This window comes from Stigmatopora nigra, chromosome 13 (assembly GCF_051989575.1).
Source record: "Stigmatopora nigra isolate UIUO_SnigA chromosome 13, RoL_Snig_1.1, whole genome shotgun sequence".
Lineage (NCBI taxonomy): Eukaryota > Metazoa > Chordata > Actinopteri > Syngnathiformes > Syngnathidae > Stigmatopora > Stigmatopora nigra.
The window spans coordinates 246144-268033 of record NC_135520.1 but is presented as its reverse complement, the minus strand read 5'-3'; the positions used below and the strand labels follow the sequence as shown (position 1 = coordinate 268033).

At 53.9% G+C, this 21890-nt stretch overlaps 3 protein-coding genes across 4 annotated transcripts; 1 reads left to right on the top strand and 2 right to left on the bottom strand.

The window, feature by feature from the left end:
• Positions 1-51: 51 nt before the first annotated feature.
• Positions 52-8749, top strand: ahi1 (Abelson helper integration site 1). Its single transcript, XM_077731721.1, has 24 exons — positions 52-558; positions 953-1059; positions 1133-1566; positions 1645-1721; positions 1891-2074; positions 2159-2351; positions 2425-2520; positions 2601-2786; positions 2959-3111; positions 3193-3325; positions 3389-3512; positions 3578-3807; positions 3870-3973; positions 4067-4185; positions 4291-4562; positions 4629-4789; positions 4866-4899; positions 5006-5034; positions 5332-5424; positions 5576-5608; positions 5681-5843; positions 5932-5987; positions 6350-6438; positions 8276-8749. Exons 1-24 carry the CDS (start codon positions 549-551, stop codon positions 8424-8426), a joined length of 3231 nt encoding a protein of 1076 aa, XP_077587847.1. The 5' UTR covers positions 52-548; the 3' UTR covers positions 8427-8749.
• An 84-nt stretch (positions 8750-8833) lies between these two features.
• Positions 8834-12751, bottom strand: slc18b1 (solute carrier family 18 member B1). The gene is made up of 13 exons (XM_077731450.1): positions 12534-12751; positions 12015-12139; positions 11379-11474; positions 11200-11273; positions 10974-11121; positions 10530-10686; positions 10217-10455; positions 10014-10105; positions 9601-9696; positions 9445-9519; positions 9260-9353; positions 9121-9173; positions 8834-9058 (listed from the first exon to the last, which is right to left on the bottom strand). Exons 1-13 carry the CDS (start codon positions 12562-12564, stop codon positions 8989-8991), a joined length of 1350 nt encoding a protein of 449 aa, XP_077587576.1. The 5' UTR covers positions 12565-12751; the 3' UTR covers positions 8834-8988.
• A 342-nt stretch (positions 12752-13093) lies between these two features.
• On the bottom strand, positions 13094-21841 carry LOC144206444 (tubby-related protein 4-like). Of its 2 annotated transcripts, XM_077731440.1 has the most exons (16): positions 21662-21841; positions 21109-21300; positions 20320-20589; positions 20131-20259; positions 19898-20059; positions 19640-19820; positions 19331-19438; positions 19018-19175; positions 18729-18953; positions 18421-18655; positions 18114-18237; positions 17728-17875; positions 17553-17646; positions 17336-17479; positions 13942-17255; positions 13094-13844 (listed from the first exon to the last, which is right to left on the bottom strand). In XM_077731440.1, the coding sequence occupies exons 2-16, from the start codon at positions 21124-21126 to the stop codon at positions 13728-13730; spliced, it is 5427 nt and encodes a 1808-aa protein (XP_077587566.1). In that variant the 5' UTR covers positions 21127-21300; positions 21662-21841; the 3' UTR covers positions 13094-13727. The 2 variants fall into 2 exon arrangements, with proteins under 2 accessions (XP_077587566.1, XP_077587565.1); XM_077731439.1 differs by having other exon boundaries at positions 17553-17875.
• Between the last annotated feature and the right edge of the window lie 49 nt (positions 21842-21890).

The following is a 21890-nucleotide window of genomic DNA, read 5'->3' as shown; positions in this document are numbered from 1 at the left end:
CATTGCATTTTATGTCCCGCTAGGGGCAGTCGTACAAGAAAGAGGACGCGAGCGAAGAAGAGAGCAGCCATGTCAACGCCGGATTGTTTATCTTCTCTGCTCACGCCACTTTTCTGCGAATAAACCAAACGGAGACCGGGAAAAGTACCGGAAAGCTACGCTGACGAAATGTCGCCGAAGTGTTTGTAGGTGGAATAAGCCGAACGCCCTTAAGGTGTGCCGAAATAACACGCGTCCTAAACATTCGCGTTACATACAAGGTGCAGTGATTGATTTCCACTGAACCTCAGAATGACTTACTCCGTTGGTACGGACCGCTACATACACCTGCCCGACGCGTCTTCTAGTTCGTTATCTTAGTATAAATGGTAAATATTCGACCGGAAGTCATCAAATGGTAAACATTTGACCGGAAGTCGTCTGCGTCAGAGTTCACCAGGGGTTCGTTTGCCCGCCAAAATTGGCTATCTTTTGACGTATGACGTCGTCCAAGCCCCGCTGCCAAGGCTAGCACGCTAACATAGCGAGCTAAATGACAGTCCACGGTGATGCCTACAGGTAAGAGATTTCTTTTCTAGCAGGGGCAAGCCAAAATATTGGCAGTCTAACTGCGGCGTATTTTATATGGTACATGTTCTCGTTACGTCGCACTTTTCAAAAGCTTTGACACTCCAAAAGTATATCCAGGCAACAACGCTTACATCTTATTTGACCTATGAACCATTTGGGTTCATAAGAAAGAGCTTGAATCGCTCATATACGGATATTAACCCTCACCTGTTTGAATATGTGGAGTGTCAGTCAAAAAGATGTCACGTGAGGGAAATTGGATGCAGGCTATAATATTGTTGACCTAGAAATGGACGTTGGAATGTCGAATACATGGACTAGGCCACTAGGGTGTCTGGGCAAGTCGTTGGTGACCTTTTTGTGTGCTGAATTTACATTAAAGGTGAGAGTACCTGGAAAAAAACCCAGGATGGATTAAGCAAGACGTCCGATGGGCCGAATAAGGACAAGTTGAAGAAGAAAAACACTCAACGTAAAGATAGCTTTGAGGTAAGTCTGATTTTTTTTTTCTTGTCGTGACAGCTTGCCGTACAAAAAGGTCTGAATGTCTTGTCCTTTTCAGCTCCAGACTCTCAAGCAACGCCGTCCGAAGAAAGAAGACGGGACCGACGACGGCAGTGAGGAAGAATCTGCTGCAAAAATCAACAACGGAGCACACCATGAGGAGGCTCCAGCTCCTGCGTTCAAGTCCCAGAGAAAGCTTCCCAGCCGGCCTCTGCCCGGGGAAAGCGGCGGCTCGGATGCCAGACGCACCAGCAAGAAGGCAAAACGGAAAGATGACAACCAAGACGACAAGGATGGCGACAGGGACGGCGACAGGGATGGCGACAGGGATGGCGACAGGGATGGCGACAGGGACGGCGACATGGACGGTGACCAGCTGCTGCAGGAGTACCAACAGCAGATTGCGCCAGATGATAAGTCACCAGCGAGTGAGGATTTAGGGAGGAAGAAAGCTGAGAATGGGAACTCTGCCACGGCAGATTCAGATATCGGGTACATTTTTTCAGTTTGGTTAAGGTTGATCTCATGATATTTCCCACGGATGTGATCAATTGTTCTTCTCCCAAACAGTTGCCGTGACCAGAATGACACTGTGGAAAATGGCACTCGGGACGGGAAGAAGAAAAAGAAGAAAAAGTCAAGTAAATGTATGTATTCATCCGACATTTTATTACAGCTCATATTGTGAAAACAATGGGAAGTTATTCATTTGAACTGGACATAAAAGATTGAATATATATTGCCATCAATGGTACTAAAACTGGATTTTTTTTTTTTTAAATGCAAGCCAATTGTGTTCCTGATATTTTCGTCCAGCGGCAGAATGGAGCAACGCGGCGGCCAAGAAGCCGGCGGATGGCGACGAAAACGAGGGCCTGGTGCTGGGGGTTTACGTGCACCGAACGGACGGCCTCAAGACGGACGTGCGCATCTCCCATCCCATGGTGAAGGTCCACGTGGTGGATGACCTGACGGGACAGTACGTTAAGAAGAGAGACAGGTGAGAAAGGCTCCCGCCGTCCAAAGAAGGAGCCCACTTCCACGGCCACGGAGCAGCCCGCCAGCTCGTATGTTTGCGCCGCAGCCATCGTCCCGTGTCGTCTTTTTACGAGCGAGACAACGTGGATCACATCCTGCCCATCATGAGCCAGCCGTTCGACTTCAAGAAGAACAAATCGGTCATCCCCGAGTGGAAGGAGCAGATCATCTTCAACGAGCCCTTCTCCCACTTTGTCGGGCGGGAACTCGAAAGCCCCAAAGTTATTCTTTATTTCGAGGTGAGCCACTTTAACGGTGCTCGGTAATCCAGTGCCTTTTTAAAAAAAAAAAAAATCTGTTCCTTGGTTTAAGATCCTGGACTTTCTAAGCATGGAGGAGGCCAAAGCCAACCTGGACGGCGCCGTACACGAGCGAGGATTCCGAAAAATTGCGTGGGCCTTCCTAAAGGTTTCTTTTTTTTTGACCGGAATATCCGGGAAAAAAAACCCGCCCACTGGGAGTACATTTGTATCTTTTGTGACTTTTAGCCAGTGGGTGCCAACGGCGTGCTGAACACCGGCAGTAAAGTCCGCCTGCAGCTCTTTGTCCCCATCCCGTGGGCCAAGAGAAAGCCCCGCACCATCGAGGTGGTGGAGTGGTGGCGATATTACCCCCGCGTCAAATATGCGTCCACCCTCTACGTCACCGTCAAAGGCATCAAGCTACCTCAGCGTGTAAGTGATGTTTTTAGAGCTCAATCAAATCATCAATCTTTAAAAGACGGCCAGCCTGGCATGCCACTAAAATGAAAAACCCTGGCTGGTTTTTGGAAAAATGGGATCAAGCCGTGGAAAGATGGCAACGCCGAAAGTGGATGATGTTGTCATTGTTGCAAAATCTATTCAGGTGGACCCAAGCATTCGTTCCATGATGGCGCTGCAGGAGGAGCGAGGCAGCACGTCCTACGGCCAGCTTCGGGACCACGTGGACGTGACGGCCGCGGCCGTGGCCAAAGACGAGGGCGTGCCCGAGTTGACGTGGAGCAGGATTCCCGGACAGGTTCACGTCAAGCATTTCATGACCGTGCTGCCCTAAAGCTTTTTATTTTTTCACTCGGAAACGGTACGCCTTTCCCGACAGGCGTGTCGGATTCCCAACAAGCCCATGCTGGCCTTCCGCGGAGGTCAGATGGGCTGCCTGACGTTGCTCTTCTCCCACGCCGGGACGCTCCTGGCCGCGGCGTGTGCCGACCGTGATATGTTCCCCGTCGTGGGTGAGTGGCGCCTTTTGGTGTCCACCTGGACGGCATCCGCAAAAGTCTCCTTTCTCTTTCTAGTGTTTGAGATCCCCTCTGGCAAAGCTTTAGCCGCTTTCAGCGGTCATCTCAAAGTGGTCTACCAACTCTGCTGGTCGGCGGACGACAGGCGTCTTTTGTCCGTCTCCTCCGATGGCACCGTCAGGTCAGATCTTCGTGCTTGACTTTCAACTCAGCCTGGGCTTTACGAGGCGATTTTTTTTTTTGCAGGGAGTGGGACGCGGAACACTTCCTGCCCGCCGCCCGCAAGGTCTTGCCGCACCCCTCCTTCGTGTACTCGGCCCGGTACCACCCGGCGGCCGAGCACCTGGTGATCAGCGGCGGCTACGACCGGGTGGTCCGAGCGTGGCGCCTGGACGTGGACGACTTGAACGGCCTCCTGCTGCGCGAATTTGAGGCTCACGCCGGCTTCGTCAACAGCATCTGCTTCGACGCAGACGGTACGGCAAGTGCCGGCCGGCCGCCAGATGGCTTGACCCCAAACCGTGGCCACGTCCGTCAGGTGGCAGGATGTTCTCGGCGGACAACGGCGGAACCATCGTTTTGTGGAACACCCCGCTGGGCGACGGCGAGCCGCAGCCTTGGCGTCACTGGTGTGTGGAGAAGGTATTGACTTGAGCGAGACTCTGCTTCTGGTCGGAGAATGAAGGTGGCGTGTGGTCCAAATACACCCCCCCCCCCCCCCCCCCCCCCCCGCAGGTGCACGCCGAGGCGGACCTCAAGGGGGTGCCCATCAACACGCTGCAGGTGCATCCCAACGGTCGCAGCCTCCTCATTCACGCCAAAGATAACGTCCTCAGGACTTTGGATCTGAGAATGTAAGGTCACATTTCAGTCCAAATGGTCGGACGTTGACGCTCATTGCCGGCCCCAACGAGTCTTTTTCTGCCTTTTTTTGTTTTGTTTTTGTTTTCAAATGACAGCATGACAATGATCAAGTACACGGGGGCCAGCAATCAAAGAGAGAGGATCTGCAGCACCTTCACCCCGTGCGGCAACTTCATCTTCTCCGGCAGCGAGGACGGCATGGCCTACGTCTGGAACACGGAGAGCGGCGAGCAGGTGGCCGTCTACTCGGAGCTCAGCTACACCTCGCCCCTGTGCGGCGTGGCCTTCCACCCTCACGAGAACATGGTGGCCTTCTGCGCCTTCGGGGACAGTCAGCCCGTGCACGTCTACTTGCATGACCGCAAAGGTACAGCCCAAGATTTAAACAGGAAATACTTCAATGTAAGTGCAATTGTCTGTTCTTGATGGACAGCGTCTCGGCCGGAATCGTGCAAAAGGAAGGAGCCCAGGCCCGAGTCCGTCACCCCCGACGTGCTTTACGCGCCGGCGTTGTTCTCCACGGAACAGTTGAGCCAAGCCACCAGGCAGACGTTGAAAATGCAGCGAGTCAAAGAGCAAATGGATTCCGTCCTCGTAAGTATATATATACATGCAGTAGAAGCTTCTAGCCTCATGTATTCGTATGTTGACATGGCATGTGTTTTTGCAGGAACCACATGGCAGACCCTCATCTTTTGAAGCGGGTACCATTCTTTTTGGATTCTTTCAGAAAGTAAACCTTGATGGTGAAAACGATTTGATTTTCTTCACGGACCATTATTTTTCCTTTTCTCTCTTTTGTCGGAACAGGAAGGAGCCTGTTTTCAGACATGGGCACCGTAAGCATTGTTTTGATTCTTACTACAAAAGTCATTTGTAGTCTTTTAACCGCACCATTTGAATAGCTTGCTATGGTGTCCAATGGGAAACCAGAACAAGAAGCTATTTGGCTGGATCATCAGAGTTCAATGGCACATGTTACAGATACTACTTGTCATTGGAGACAGAAGTCATTTTATTGTTTTCTTCTATTTTTAGACAAGATCCAACGCACAGAAGTCATTTTATTGTTTTCTTCTATTTTTAGACAAGATCCAACGCACAGAAGTCATTTTATTGTTTTCTTCTATTTTTAGACAAGATCCAACACTTGGCTTCCCCCTCTGATGGGCGGCGTCAGCGGCGTGGGGCTGCATCGGAAGGGGACGTGGTCTGACGGCCTTCAGACGGTCAGCATCATCTTCGTTCACTTGATTCCAGTACAATCCAATGGGTTAATGTTTGGGAACGTGTCACTTTTACCTAACATATATTTATGAAATAACATGCCTTTGACCTCTGTCTGTGGCATTTGTTTTTTTTCCCAAATGTCATCCACAGCCTCTTTGTAACAAGGAGCCCACTCAAGCCGTGGTAAGCTCGCGGGGGAGCGGCGGCGACTTTGAACGTGATTCTACGGCCCCGTGACGCTCACCCTCGTCTCAGGTTTCCACGCTGTACGACTACAAAGCCAACCGCTCGGACGAGTTGACGCTGCGGCGCGGCGACGTCGTCCGCGTTCTCTACAAGGACAACGACAACTGGTGGTACGGGAGCCGGGCGGACGGACGCCAGGGCTATTTTCCCGTGGCCTACGTTGAAGTCCGGGGTTCGTGCCAGGCGTTTCGCCTCGGCGTCGTCGTCTTCCACTCCCGAGTTGTGCGCGTTCACGGGACGTTGTTATTAATGGTTTGCAGGAGACTCGGCCGAGGAGGCCCCGCTGGCAAGTGTGGACAGGTCGACGCCCACCAGGGTGAGTTGTACAAACGCAATCTTGAAATCATTTGGGTGAACTAGAAAACAACACTGACTTGGGATCTTGCATTGGAGTCCAATTGAGTGCCTGTCCAAACTGCTCTTCATAAACACACCATTGACCTTTCCAAATGACTGATCTGTTTAGGTCAGGTGCATCCAATGGTCCCATAATACTGCACTTCAAAGTATTTTTATAAATAAAATGAGTAACAGGAATTTGACATGTTGAAAAAGTCACCGAGGCAGTGCGAGTGATCCTGATTTTTTTGATTTTTTATTATTTGACATGTTGAAAAAGTCACCGAGGCAGTGCGAGTGATCCTGATTTTTTTGATTTTTTTGCTGTGCAATTGACAGATTTCCACCGCCATGACTCCTTCTGGGGAACTGCGCTTTCTCTCTGAGCCGGCTTTAACGGACACGGAGCCAGAGTTGACCGAGGCCAAGTGAGTTCCTTCTTAATTCGAACTCTTTCTAACCACGGGGGTGGGGAAAGTTCTCCTGTGGGTTTACCAACTTACCAACAGACACACAGTTGAACCACAACGGGGGTTGGGCCGCGACAAGCAGCTGACGCCAATCCACTGATTGCACACGCAGACACTTAGTATTGCGGAAAGCTTGCTGTTTATGAAGAGCCACACTTTGTGGAATCGTTTGAAAAGAGAGCCTAGTCTTATGGGATGCGACACCTTTATATATTTCATCAAGAGCCGTTATTGTCATCATATACAGCTGCTTAGAAGCAAATAGGTGAAATATCATTCAACAAAGGTGCTCTTAAATGAGTCAAAATGGTCAAAAGTATACACTTTGATGGCCCACGTTTGAAATTGGTAAAAAAAAAAAGTCTCGAATTGGCTCTTGACAGCTTTTTGTTTTCTAAGGCATCAGGCACATACATAGGTGGAAAAAGTTGAATGGACAGGGGTTGGGCCGTCGTGGGTGTAGGGGAGGGGGGTGCTTTCGGCTCGAGCCTTCGTCCAGAGGCGACCGACCGAGCTGACTGACAAACTTCAACCAGTGGGGGTTGGGCTGTGACAAGCAGCTGATGCCAATTCACTGATTGCACACGCAGACACTTAGTATTGCGGAAAGCTTTCCTCTTTGGGAGAAGCTACATTTTGTGAAATCATTTGAAAAGAAAGCCTCGTCTTATGGGATGCTAGGCCTTTATATCAAATCCAAAGCCCTTATTGTCATCATACACAGCTGTGTATATAATGAAATGGGTGAAATATCATTCCACAAAGGTGCTCTTAAATGAGTCCAAATGGTCAAAAGTTTGCACTTTGATGGCCCACGTTTGAAATAGGTCCAAAAAAAAGTCTCGAATTGGCTCTTGACAGCTTTTTGTTTTCTAAGGCATCAGGCACATACATAGGTGGAAAAAGTTGAATGGACGGGGGTTGGGCCACTGTGGGTGTAGAGGAGGGGGGAGCTTTCGACTCGAGCCTTCGTCCAGAAGCGAGCGACCGAGCTGACTGACAAACTTCAACCAGTGGGGGTTGGGCTGTGACAAGCGGCTGATGCCAATTCACTGATTGCACACGCAGACACTTAGTATTGAGGAAAACTTTTCCTCTTTCAAGGTTGAAAGCCCTTCCACCCGCTCTAACACCAATGTAACAAAGCAAACGGCTGTTTTTGCCCATTAAAAAATGAATGAACCGCACGTCGATGGACAGGTAATGTCTACCAACGTGGTTAAGCCATATATTTTTTCCATTGTGACACAGTGGTTTGCATACCTGTCAACTGGTACGTTCTCGCCGTAATTGGTACAACTGAAAGCCCATTTTTATATTGGTACGCTGTACACATGAAAATGGTACGCTAAACGGTGATTTTGAGAAAAAAAAATAAATTAAGGCACTTTCTAGCCATTTTTCACCATCCGCCATTGTTTCTTCCCGGAAACGCATGTCTGCCAAGTGATATATGTACCGGCGCCTCTGATTGGCTAAAAAAAAAAGATCATGATAAACATTTCGTTTTGTAACACTTTCACCATGTGATTTCCGTTTCCTGTTCCCTTGTTTATGTTTACTTTCATTTTCACTTGTTGTTCGTGATTTTTTACAAAAAAGTAAAGTGGTAAGATTTTCCATGTATTTATACATATATGTAAGGGCGAAAACAAAATTTGGTAAGATCACAAATGGTTCGAGGTTGACAGGTATGGGTTTGCCACTAATGGTAGCGCTGACTTTAATGATGCAATTGCAAAAGATTCAATGAATACAGTGATGATTCATCCTCCATTGTGTCCCTTTCTCGCAGATTAAAAAAGAGAAAGAAAGTGAAAAAGAATGGGAAAAAGCCATCTCCGGGTCAAGGCACCTTTTCCGACCCGGACGGCGGGAGCGACCTGGGCGAGGGAGTGCCCCGCCCCAATAGCCGCCACCGCCCCCTCCCCAAGAGGCCCACTTGACTCATGATGGTACATTTCTTTTTTTTTTTATTATTATGTCCTGGTTTATTTAAAAGACAATCCCTTTTTTTACCATTTCTATTTTTTAAAACAAAATAGTTGATTTATGACCAGATATGTATGACCTCATGGTGGAAATTCTGATTTCAAAACAGTAAGTAGCGTATTTATGAACCACTGACATTTCATCATAAAAATCACGTGTTAAGGAATTGTAACACACTTTTTGCAATATATCCACCACTTGCTCATGTCAGTTTGTCTGACTTGTAGTCTGCAAAATATGCTAGCTTTTATATGCAGTATTAAACTTTTTACCCGTATTGGCCTATCACTTGTCATCATTTAAAAAATCCAGTCATTTTTTATCTGTATACAAGTCAAAGGAATCAGGCTTACTCTTTTCCCATTTACATATGTACACATTTTATTTGGAAAATGGAAAAAAAATAACTCTGTACAATGACTTACTCGTTATTCAAGTAAGGGTTGTCCAGAGGAGTACACATCAATGGCAAGGTGGAATTGTAGTGTTGATAGAAAATATAGGACTCTGAAGTATTTAACAAGGATTGCATTCATCATGCAGGAGTGGTAAGCTTTCCTCACTTTGATGCCTCTTCTTTGGAAGCCTGGGGATAAAAAGGAAAGATTTTTATTCATAAAAGTACTTATTCAGTGGGTGGTTGTTTACCTTTGCGGTGGCGTTGACGGACGGGAGACGTAATAGAGCGCCAGCAGGAAAGCCTGAGGAAGATGGCACAAGGCAACGCAGTCATTTTACAGCAAAACGCAACGGATGATATCCCAGGCTTAGAGATTGGCAAACTTACTCCGAGGAAGGCCAAGCCCCCCTGAATGGCGGACGCCCACTCAAAGCTGAGACGTTGCGTGAGGAAGCCACCCGCCGTGGGCCCGTAGAACATCCTAAAAAAAAAAAAAAAACGGGAGCAAGCGGCCATTTTTGCTTTGAAACTACGGCGCTCCATCCCGTTGATTCTTTTCCGGAGCGACTCACCCCGCCGACCACACGGCCCCGAACAACCCGGACACCATTCCCAGCGTGCTGAGTCCCTCCTCGTAGCCGCTGTCGCTACATCGGAGAAGGGAGAGAGGAGATGAGGACGCCGCTCTCGCCACTTTGGCACGCTGGCGGGCAGGCGGACACCCTTACTAGGCACATTTGATGACCTCTGGGAAGATGGGGATGGCGGTCATGGCCAGGGAAAAGCCAATCACTCCCAGCATGACAACCAGCAGCCAGAGGTGTCTGAGAACGTCAACACAGTCACACGTACGGGACAATTTGTCCAAAAAAAGGACACCGAAGGAGAGCGCAAAGGTTATAGAGTGTGATGTCACGACCTTTTCCTTTCACGGGAATTTGTTTTTCCACATTCCGCCACTAAATGAGGCCATTGTGGATTTGGCACAAGCCGATTAGCCGGCAGATTTGAATCTTAATGAAGAGCTCGCGGCCCAGCGGACAAAGGAAAGAGTGACGCTGGCCAAGTGCACTTTTGGAGCCCGGTTCAAGAATTGAGGGAAACGCCTAACTCTAGCTTCATTCAAATGGAAAAAAAGTACCTGGACAAGTTGAGGAAAGGAACGGGCCCCAGCAACGTGAAGCCCACAGCCGTGGCCACGCCCCCGATCACCATGAACCAGCTCCTCAAGGCCTGGAACGTCAAGAGCAATGCTTCAGAAAGAAGACTGGCGGGAAATCATCAGAAAAAAGACTGGCGGCAAATCCTCCTCCTCCTCCCTCCCCGTCGGCCGGCCCAACTCACGGGATATTTGTCGGTGAAAAAGCCCATGAGCGGGGAGCCCAGCGAATAGGGGAAGGACAAACCCAGCATGATCAGACCCACGTAGCCGGTGGACAGTTTGAAGTGGTCCACGGCGTACAGCGACAGCGTGGCGTCCAGGAAGCCCAGACCAGAGCTCAGGGTGAAGATGACGTAGCAAAGCAGGAGGATTTCAGTGTTCTTCAGGAGCTCCAAAAAAGAACTCTTTGACGAAGCCGCCTCTGACAAATTACAGCCGCCCGGTTAACCCGTGATCCATCAGTCGATGGGAACAACCAGTCACGAGGTGACGCACCTATTGAGGGAAGGATGTAAATGTTGAGCGGTACCATGATCAGCAGGAAACAGCCCAGCACCATGAAGGGAACCTCGTATCCAAAAGATTGGTAGAACCAACCCCCTACCGGCGGTCCTAGGATGAGGCCCAGACCTGTAAACACTTCCAAACTTCCCTAGAAGGAACGAGAGATCTCTGCATTTAATTGATAACAAACAAGCGGGACTAACGTAGGCTGGCCATTCTTCCTAGCGACATTTCTTGGCTAGATAGTTGACATCACCGCTTGCAAGATTTTAGGGGCAATTCATTCCTAGGTCTGTATCCAGTCCAATTAGTGACCATGCCATTCTTGGGGACAATGGACAACCGTAGGAAGGCCAAATGTTATCCCATGGGAGACACTTTTCGCTTCAGAATGCCACAATTGACCTCGACAACGGAGCCTTCACACTCACTCACCAAGACAGTGGCCACGTTGTTCGGGAAGACTTTGGCCGAGAGGGCAAAGGACGAAGTCATGGCGGCGGCGAAGCCCACCGCGTCCACCGACCTCACGACGATACACGAGGCGATGAAAACGGGGCCGGCGGGAACCCGGTCCAGCAACCTGTCGGAGGATGACGCCGCTTTGTCAAAAGAAATGAGGAAAGTCTTTTTTTGTGTGGTAAGAGCCACGGTGGGTCACCCAAAGAGAATGGTGCAGCCCGAAGACACAAAGAGTCCGCTGATCAGCATCATCTTTGCGCCAATTTGCACAATCTGGACAGAGAAAACAAGCACAAGGAGCATTTGGGGATGCTCGCTCAAATGCAATCGTACACGTCTCGTGACGGTTGGTAGAAAAAAGCAGAGATATCCACTTACATATCGGCCCAGGATCAGGGAGCCAATCAAATTGCTTACGGCGTAGCAGCCGAAAATGACGCCCACCAACGTCTGGGATGCCCCTTTCTTCTCCGCCTGTGTGGGACACAATCATTCTGTCTGTCTGTGTGTGTGTGTAAGAGTCTTTGGAATCAAGGATTGACTTTTTCCCTTTGATTATATTAAATGAGAGCACTTGACTTGAGTGGGCATCTTGACGAGGCCGTAACTTCAGGCCGCGGACTGCCAGGCGCGCGCGCACGCACGCATCCGCGGCAGCCCCAAATGAGCAGAGCGACGGGATGATTTTATAATGCCTTCCACGTGTCTTTTATACCGCTGGCTGAGCACGAGGAGAAAATTAGCCATCTAGAAATCTACTCCACATTTAGAATATGTCCGAGTGGGGTCACGTGGTGGTCATTTTTATCATATTAGTCATCAAATAATAGGACTTTAAATGTTGAAACTAGCATTTGCTAAAATGGAAAGTGTTTTGAAACTGAATTTGATCTTGTGTTGTTGTAGAAATACGGAAAACCCATCGGGGTTGTTTGACTGGAGGGGGGGCTGCTCTGCCCTGCCCTGTCCTGCCCTGTCCTGTCCTCCCCGTCCCCCCATCTCTAATATACGTACCTCAATGGGAAAGAAGGGCCCCAGTATGGAGTAGCAGATCATGGAGCTGAAGTTGACAGACGCCATGGATATCAAGGTGAGGGTCTGCTGTTTTGTCAATCTGGCCGGAGGTGCCCGCAACTCCTCTTTATGGGAAACCACATTCAAAACAACAACAACACACGTTTAAAGATATGACATGTTTTTAAAACACTACCAAAACTCGCTCACTACCTTGCTAAGATCGCCAAATCATTCTAGACGTGTTTTTCCACTGCAAAAATTGCAGCTATTCACGCTAATAATGAAGGTAAGTACGGTAGCCCTTTTCCCCAAAACGCCCCCCAATTGAAGCTACGGAGCGATGAGTTTATTTTAAACAAACGACTACTAGTTAGAGTTAGAACCCTTTGATTTTATACCTGAAGATTCCCCGGCGTGGTTTTGGATTTAATAAGGAGCTGGCAAATGTCACTTGTCCGGCATTCCGCCCCCTTGACCCCCACCCCCCCCGACCCCCCCTATAAAAAGCAAACCCACCTTGTGGCTGAAGGTCCGTTTGAGGCTCCATTTTCTTTTCTTTTCCTTTCCTTTCCTAGTTTACAATTCCCAGCGTGTCTGTGTCCATGTGATGCGATTGTAAAATCAACCGATCAGAAAGAGAGGAAACTTTGACAAGAGCGAGGACGAAAACACGCGCACTTTGACGTTTGCCCGCGTCGCTGTGCTTTCCTAGTCAAGTTAGAAAAGAGCTTTGCGGTCACTTCCGTCGAAGCCTTTACACAATAAGAGAAAGGCGGATTCAATTAAAGGCCCATTTCTTTCGAAGCAATTGACTCGTTAGCTTAAAATAAATACAACTATAGAAAATGACCTACATAAAATAATATTATTAAATAAGACAAAGTGGAATAGGAAACGTTCTGAATAAATCTTGTGGATTTATTGACTCGTCCCCAGTCCATGTCAAACGTAAAGCTATGTTCTCTTCTCATATTTTTTTTCGCACATTTCAACCAGAAAGAAAAACTTGACAATATATGTAAACCGATATGACCGATCAGATTGCACGCATCCCCCCCCCCCCCCCCCCCCCCACACGCACACAACACAAAAGCAGCATTAAGTACTGGAATTTTGAGGAATAATGAGAACATAATTTTTTTTGTACATTAGCACCGGATCTAACATTTCATCTAAAAATATCTTCGAGTCATTCAATCAAGCTTCAAATTGGGACTGCCAGGATGGACACTGAACAATTATTGTTTTTGGGCCGAATGACGGCGATCGGCACGCAAAATACCCATTTTTACTGTGTCGGTGATCGAAAATGCCAATCGGTGGAAAATGTATGGAAACGTAGGCCTAAATTCTTCCCAAACTTTTGTTAGCCTTGCCTAATTCTTTTTGAAAGTACTTTGTAGCAGTTTGTACCATTTGGGCATTTCCACCACAAGACAATGACCTCTCGTGGGCAAAGCAGCAACTTTTCATCTTTGATTTTGCAGTTGGTAGCGCACACACACACTTGGCTTGCTAGTCAGTCAGTGCTAGCTAGTTAGCAGGCACTGACTGAGGCATTCGAAAAAATGATCAGAAGCGACAACAACACAAAGTCCCGTCTTCCCTTTGTGCACGCAACAAATCTATTTGGAGCTTTTCAAACATTCATTGAAGCATTTGTGAGCGTAAGATGGTGGCTGGCAATTGTCATGGATTGATCGGAAGCCATCACTTGAGCCGTTGAGTCACGTTAGCCAAGGCCACGGCGAACGCCTGCACCGCCGAGAAGGGGTACTGGAAATCCAGGATGTAGGCGTTGCCGTCGATGCGTCCGAACTGCATCACCTGAAAAGTGGAGGGAGCGAGGGAGGGAGGGAGAGATGAAAATGGCTTTAGCGTAGCAAAGGAGAAAAGGAGCAGTCAGAGACGGCTTTGGCCTCACCTGTCGTCCGTCCAGCTCGATCTGGAAGTTCTTGGCCGACTCCTGCGTGACCCGCCCTCCGAAATCCAGCTGGTAGACCTGCGTGGCTTCGTTCCACAGCGGCTGCTTGTTGGCCATGACGTAGACGAAGCCCTGGTTGCCCCCCTGACCCCCCTGACCTCCCAAAGCGCGCTCCTCCCGTTCGTTGGCCCTGCGGCACTTGCCGTCTTCGGTCTCGCCGGCGCCCCCCCGCGGGCCGCGCCTGCTCTTCCAGCTCTTCTTGCCGCTCTGGTTCTGGTTGATCAGCTCGTCGCCGTTGACAAAGAGCTCCGGCTCGCTCTCCGAGCTGTCCTGGAACTCGTTGCCGCCGCCGCCGCCGCCGTCGCCGGCCCGGCTCATCTTCTTGCCGCGGTTCAGCTGCTCGCGAGCCCCCTTGGCCTTCTTCCTCTCCCTGCCGCTGGGCCGCGGGCTGGAGATCAACGAGTTGAAGTCGGACAGCGCGCGGCCGTCCTTGCGGGACGCCGCTGACGAGGCCCTGGCCTCGTCCGCCGCCCGGCCGTCCGCCCTCTTGCGGCTCTTTTTCTTGAAGCGCTCCGACTCACGCCGGGCGGGACTCTCGCCCGGGGACGTGGGCGAGGGGAAGGGCTCCGGCTCCTCCGAGGCGCGCGCCGCCCGGAGCGACTCGGCGGGGGGAGTCGTCGGCGGCGGCGGGGGCGGGGGAGGCAGGGGCGGCGGAGGAGGCGGCGCGCTCGGGGGCGGCGGCGACGGCGCGGGCTTCTCGGAAATCTGGTGCATTTTCGTGGGGAGCGGGGGCGCCGGAGGCTCTTGCGAGGGGGGCGGCGGGGGGCAAGGGTACGGGTTCCACAAGTTGACGGGGTGCAGTTGAAGTCCGCCGCAGGAACTGCCGCCCGGGTACATGGGGGGCAGGGAGCAGCACGCCAGGTTAGCCAGACTGGCCGAGTACGCCGCCGACAAAAGCAAGTTGGAGTCCTGCGGCTTAAACGGGACGGGAAGGAGCACCTCGCCCGGGGCGCGCTGCGACACTGACCACGACTTCTGCAGGGTCTGCGAGTGGGGTCTGCCCAGCGGGTAGGGAGACAGGGAGATCTGGTAGCCCGACGGGAACGTCAGGGTGCTGGAACCGGCGCCGGGACCTGGACCCGACGCCGGCTTGGTGGTCAGGATGAAGGGCAGCTGGCTCATATCCAAGTGCTGCGCCTGACCCACCATCAGAGGAGGGGGCTTGCGGGGAGGGGGAGGCGGCTGAGGCGGCGGGGGCGGGGGCGGCTGGCCCAGCATCCTCTGCTCCGGGGACAGCATCCTCGGGTCCGGGGACAGCCACGACTCCTCTGCGGTCGAGGCGTCCCACTGGTAAGGCGGAGGGCGCTTGGGCGCCAGCGTCATCTGCCGGACCGACTTGGGACAGTATTGACTCAGAGTCTCGTCCTCCGTGAAGGCCGAGTTGACGTAGACGCTTCTGTCTCGACCCGTGTCCGCCGCCGCCGCCGCCGCCGCCGCCGAACCCAGGAGGCTGTAGGAGGACTGCGAAGCGCTGCTTTTGGAGTGTACGATGATGGTGCTGTGGTGCGCTCCTTTGCCCGGGGGGAAGTCCTGCCGGACCACCGTGCCACCCGCGATGCCGCTGCTGGATGTGCCCCCGCCGCCAACGCCAATGCTAGGGCCGCCAACGCTAGCGCCGCCACCGTTGTTGCCGCTGCACTGGGTGCACGTGTACGGGGCCGCGGGCACCCCCCTCTGCTGGTACGTGGTGCCCACGCCGACGTTGAGCCGGGCCCTGGTGGGCAGCGTCCTGGAGCTGTCCATGGGGGCGGGAAGCTTCAGCGTCACGTCACGCCGCTCGCGGCGCAGGGTGGCGTGGATGGAGCCGCTCTCCGCCCTGGGCGGCGGGGGCGCCAGGGTGGCCGGGAGCGGGTTGCCCCGATCGGGATAAGGGGGCGGGTCCCCGCTGGGGATGGAGTAGCGCGGCACCGACAGGCGGCTCAGCGTGGCCGAGCCGTAGGGCAGCCGGATCTTTTTGCTCTCCGAGGAGGTCACCTTGAGCGTGGCCGAACCGTGGGCGCCGTAGGCGTTCTGGTTGCGGATCACGCGTCTGCGGGGGCGGCACACCTCCTCCACGTTCCCGCTGCTGTCGAAGGTGGTGATCCTCTCGTAGCCCAGGGGCGTGGTGGCGTACTGGGGGCCGGCCGGCTGAAGAAAAAAGTCCTCCTTCTTGGGGCAGGCGTCCGACGTGGGGACGTCGCCGTCGGCGGCCGGGCTATGGGCCGCCGCCGCCGCCGCCTCCGTGGCCGAAGAGACCACCGTGCCCGGGTACGGGGGAGGCGGGTTGACCTTCCGCACCTGTAGGTCCACGTCCCTGCTACCGAAAGAAGGGGGCAAGGTCCGGGGCAGGCTCGGCTTGGAGGCGCGCTCTTGCTCGGCGACGGCGGCGGCGGCCGGTGTGGGCGGCGGCGGCAGGGGGAGCGGAGGCAGCAGGTGTATCTGCTGCAGCGAGATGGCGGGGTAGCCGACGGGTGGCGGCGGCGGCGGCAGCGTCATTTGCATCTTGAGCTGCTGTTGCATCTGCTGGTGCTGCCTCTGCATTTGCTGCTGCTGCTGCTGGATCTGCTGGTGCTGCTGTTGGAGCTGTTGCTGCTGCTGTCTCATCTCTTGGATCTGCTGGCGGATCTGCTGCTGCTGTTGTTGCATCTGCTGCTGCTGCTGCATCTGCATCTGCATTTGCTGCTGGAACGGGTGTCCCCCGCCCACCGTCGTGGGATTGGCCAATATTGGCGGGTGCTGCTGAACTTGGTGCTGTTGATAATGATGGTGATGTTGATAGTTCAGCTGCTGGAGATGGTGCCGTTGCTGCTGAAGCTGATGAAGATGCTGCTGTGGCGGCGGCGGCGGCAGCGGCTGCCCGCAATGTGGCTGCCGGGGCGCCTGCGACCGCGGCTGAGGCGGGACGTGCTGGGGAGGCGGCAGCGGCGGGGGTGGCAGCGTGCCGGGGACCAGCGGGCCCATCTCCAGCCCCTTGAAGATGGCTTGCCCGGGGTTGGGGTATCTGGCCGCGACCGGGTACGGGGCGGCGGCGGGGCCGGCGGAGGCGGCGGGGGGCCGCTCACGGCCGCGGTCTCCGACCACCACGGCCGGGACCGGCCCCGCCGCGTTGCCGCCGGGGTTGGTCAGGACGTCCAGCTGAATGTTCTGGTTGGCCAGGAGAGACTGGACCAGGCCGATGCTCTGAGTGGGAGACATGGCCTGAGCTGGGCTGTGAATGGGCGCGATGGGAATGTTGACCGTGCAGGACGGGTTGTCTCCGGACGAGGAGCCCATCACTTGGCAGAGAGACAGAGAGAAACAAAGAGAACCCTGTTAGTTGCACCCGTTAGTCCACCCTCTTCTGAAGCTAAATAACCTGGCAAGTCGTCCTCGTCCTCGCTGAACACGTTGGGGTTAAAGACGGGCAGGCTCATAAAGTCCTGCGATATCTTGCGCACCTCCGGCAGGTAGATGGTCATCTGCCGCGGTTGCAGATGAAGCAAACTGGTCTTGTAGATGACTGAAACCACGGCAAAAAGACCCATTGGATTCAGTGAGCCGGTCCAATGAGTGGCCCGACCCGTGTCCCTTACCGGCGCCCAGGTTGGCCGGCAAGAAGGAGGCCAGTCCTACGATTTTGAATTTGGTCCCCCAGATGTTGGACGTGACCTGAGCCAGGTAATTGTGCTGCGGAGGGGGCGACACCACGGCCACACGCCGCCCATTTAGCCTTTTGTCCTGGCTGCGCAGGAACATGGCGGTCGGCACCTCGCTCAGTCCCTCCGTGGAAAAGTCCCTCCGCGTCAGGCTGGGGGACCCGAGCGTGGGCTTCTTGGACGGCGGGCGCGGCGACCGGTGCCCCTCCTGGTGCTGGCCGTGGGACACTTTGGGAGATTTGCGCGCTTCAAAGTTCATTCTGAGGAAGACAAATAATGGAGCTCATCGCTCTGCTCTATGGACAAAGATGGTGCACGGAGCCTTGCCAAACTAGGAAAACGCCGCCATTCTGAGAACACTTTAGCTTTCTATCAAGACATTCCAATTAATACTTTATTCTCTATTTCCAATTAATACTTTATTCTCTATTTTGGTCTTTCCCTTTTGTGCCGGCAGGGCTCCGTTCACGCTGTGACGTGCGCTGTAGCAAAGTCCACCTGTTTCCCCGAGAAAAGTTTGGCGACCTCTTGCCGACCCATTCGTCGCTGAGCTCCACGTCGCTGGAGTCGGAGCAGTTGCAGCTGTCGGCGTAGGAGATCACGCCGTTGACGCACGCCTCCTCTGAAAAATCACCATTTGCCTTCCTTTAGGACGGGAAAAACATTCGTCCCACTTCCGCGGATGCCGCTTCCGACCCTCAGAGAGGACACCTTTTCCGACGCTCCAATGGCGTGTCTGCGCTCGCAATTAGCGGGAAATAGGCTTCCGAAAGGAGCCTCCCGTCCGTGTCGCCGTTGGTCTCACCGGCTTTGCTTTCGCTTTTGGGATCGGTGATGACAAACTCGGGCCGGAGTTTGCTGATGCGCCGGCCTTTGAGGATGGGCACCAGCCCCCCCAGGTACTCCAGGTAGAGAGTGTAGCAGGGGCCGCCGGCCTCGGGACTCTCCTCCGCCCGCTTCATGGTGCAGTGCAGCCGTTCGTTGCCCGTGGTGGGATAGCTGACAAAGTCTCGGATGTTGTTGGGGTCCGGGATGGGGGGCTGGAAAATAAAATCCATATAAAAGACGGATCGGTCCGCCCAGCGTCCGCTCCGCTCCGCTCCGGGTTGCCACCTTGATGGTGGGGATGAAGGCGCTGGTGACGTAGGAGCAGAGCAGCGAAGGCATGTTGAGCTTGCCCACGTCCTTCTCCTCTCGCAGGGCGCTGGCGATGCCCTGCTGGCACAGCAGCTGCAGGCTGGCCACGCGGTGCTCCACGCGCACCACGTAGAGGGCGGCGCCGCACGCCAGGAAGAGGCGCGAGTCGCGGTGGCCCCAGCACAGGGTGCTGATGGGCCTCTGAAATGAACGGCGCCGTTGTTCAGGAGGCAAATGTATTGGCCGGCTGAAAAAGTCTCGCTACCTGAGCCGGCGTTTCCAGGGTGTAGATGTGTTCCCCTTGGACGTTGTAGAACTTGACCAGAGCGTTCCTGTTCACCCCGGCGTCGGTGGGCGGCCCGTGTCGCTCCAGGCCGGCCACGGCCAGGAGGTCTCCCTGGGAGCACCATTGCGCTTCCACTTCTGGACACGCCAGAGAAGGGGGGCGCCAAAGAGTCAGTGGCTTGGAAAAAGCATGGCACTTTGAACAAAGTCTCAAACTCAAAGGAACACCTTCTATCTGAAAATGCCGGATGACTTGAAATGGGAACGGCCCTACCTACTAATGTGGGGGTTACCTTTCAAACCCGAGCGAATGACGGCGGGAGAGAGGTCATCGTAGTTGCTCATCAAGCTGATTTCCCCCGACGAGAAGGTCACCGTCAGCAAAGGCTTGGCTCGCCGCACTGAACACACCGTGGCATGGCACGGATCCGCCGTTACGCTGAGTCATTCCAACCCGCGCGTCACTCCGAATTTGGGCGCGCCAGGTCCTCTGACTAAGACGCCAGCTGCCATCCCACTCGTGATGAAAACGGCAAGCGTGGATGGGTGCTGGCAAGCGTGGGTGCTGACATTTGTGCGCGGGCGGGCGGCCGGCTTTCTACCTAGCGGTAAGAAGCCGTCGTCCGTGTCCGTGTCGCTCTCCGTGCTGTCCTCCACCAGGAAGTCGGGGCAGTTCCAGAACATGCCCACGATGCCGTCCGACTCGTGCAGCAGCACGTGGGCCAGCATGCGCCCGTGGCAGTCCATCACGATCACCTGGCCGTCGGCCGTGCCGAACAGTACCTGCGGGGGGGGGGGGGGGCGTGCGTTGGCTTTCAGGGTGGCGGCGCGGCGGGCCTCACCTAAGCCTCGGCGCCCACCTGCTGGTCGTCGGGCGTCCAGATGCCGCAGGTGATCTGGCTCTCCAGGTTGATCTCGGAGGACCAGTGGCGCTGACCGCTGACCGAGCCCACCAGCACGAAGCCGTCGCGGTAAGCGATCAGGGCCTGCGTGCCGTCGTGCGACCACGTGAAGTCGCTCACCTACCAATGGAGTGCCACCCATTCAGCCTCCTCCCGTGACCAGTCCGGTGACGAGAGTACAATGGACTTACTTGCGCCCCTCGGTCGTTGACCAGCTCCACCGACCATCTGCCCTCATATTGAATCCAGACAAAAATGCCCCCCTCCATATCGCAGGTGGCCAACTTCTGGAAGGGTTCGTTCCAGCGCACCAGCACCACCTGTTTCGCAGGCGGGCTAGTCGTCGTGGCTTAAAACCACCGCGGTCCACTTTTGATTACCTCGCTGTTGTGTCCCCTCAGGTTAAAGTTGATCCTCTGCGGCGTGCTCCTGTCCCTGCGGCAATGGCTGGAGGTGAAGGTGACGCCCACCACGCCGCGCCCGTTGCCGGTGGCCAGCCAGCCCTCCTCGAAGTAGCGGCGGCGGCACACCGGCTTGTCCTTCTCGCTCTTGGGCACGCGACCCTTCCACGACAGGCACAGGATGTTGGAGTCGCTGCACAGGATGGGACCGTGTTCCACCGCCGCCAACATCCCTACGGAGTGCGCCGGCTGCACGCCGGCCGGGGAAGACACACGCCCGGTCGGGTGAGTGGTCGGGTCACGCCTTTTTTTGCTTTCAAAGCCAAGCGCCTCTCGCTCAAAAGCGCTCTCAAAGCGGTGGAGAATACGAGAGAAAAGCGCCTTTGACAAGGAGCGACCGAAGGGAAGCAGTCACCGTGGCAACGCCGTCAGTCTGGCCCAATGGGATGACATCATCCAGCAGGCCCATCTCCTTTGCTCCAAACTTGTCATTTGGATTTCTTCCGGCCCCGCGTCAGACTATCCGCTATAGTCAAAGAGCATCGTTGCCCCCAGACTCCCCCTAGTGTTACCAACTATTTTGACCAAAGTCGCTGGTACTTCAGTCACCTTTCGTCAAACGAGGCCCCCCCAAAAATACGCTCTATTCATCGACCGTTTCTTTTCAAATATTGAGTCCAATTGGTTTGAGCCGGGAGCGAATACTTCCGCCGGAATGTCCGTCGACCTTTTTGGGGAACGACAAGGTCCGGCGTGCCGTTGACCCACCTCATAGCTCCTGGACATGTTGAGTCAAAAAGCCTCGGTGGAAGGCGTCCATGTTTCCATCCAGACGAAAAGGCGGCGGGGTCGCGGCTCACGGCTGGACGCGACGTGACATGCGAGGACGCCGCCGACCCATCCCGCGATGTGGCGGGAGGCCGGAGACGGGAAGCTCTCTCTGTCTCTCTTGCTTCCTCCCTGTTTCGCAAAGGACAAATGAATGGGTGACTGGAAGCAATGAACGATACCGCTCTTTAGCATCCTCATTCCGCACCAGCGTCAGTTCAAAAAAAGCAAATGGTGTCTGGATTTAGATGCGCCCCTGTGCAAGCGCGCTACCGCAATGGAAGCACTGCTTGGTCTCCATGGGTACCAAGGCAGTCTTTCACTTCGTCTACATAGATTTAAGGGCACCATAAGGGTGCTGGGAGGTGCATTGGATAGGCTAACGCGTCCAGAAAACAAAATAGAGACGAGGACTTGATCGGTTGGATGCTGTCGAGGACAGGCAGGATGGCATGGGATGCCATGGGATGCGATGGGATGACATTGGACTTACCGGCACGCCAATGCGGATTTGGGCTGCGAGCGGCGAGCGTCTTTCGCTTCGTTTGCGCACTTTTGACGGGAGAGACAGAGAAGAGGATGGGAGGGAGGTGAAGAGAGAAAGAGAGCAAGAGAGAGAGAGAAAGGGGGAGGGCTGTGCCTTTGGCTGGGGCTGTCATCAAGCGAGCAGGCTTTTGCTTTCAATGCAACGCCACTTGCTTGCTGCTCCAGCGTGCCTTTAC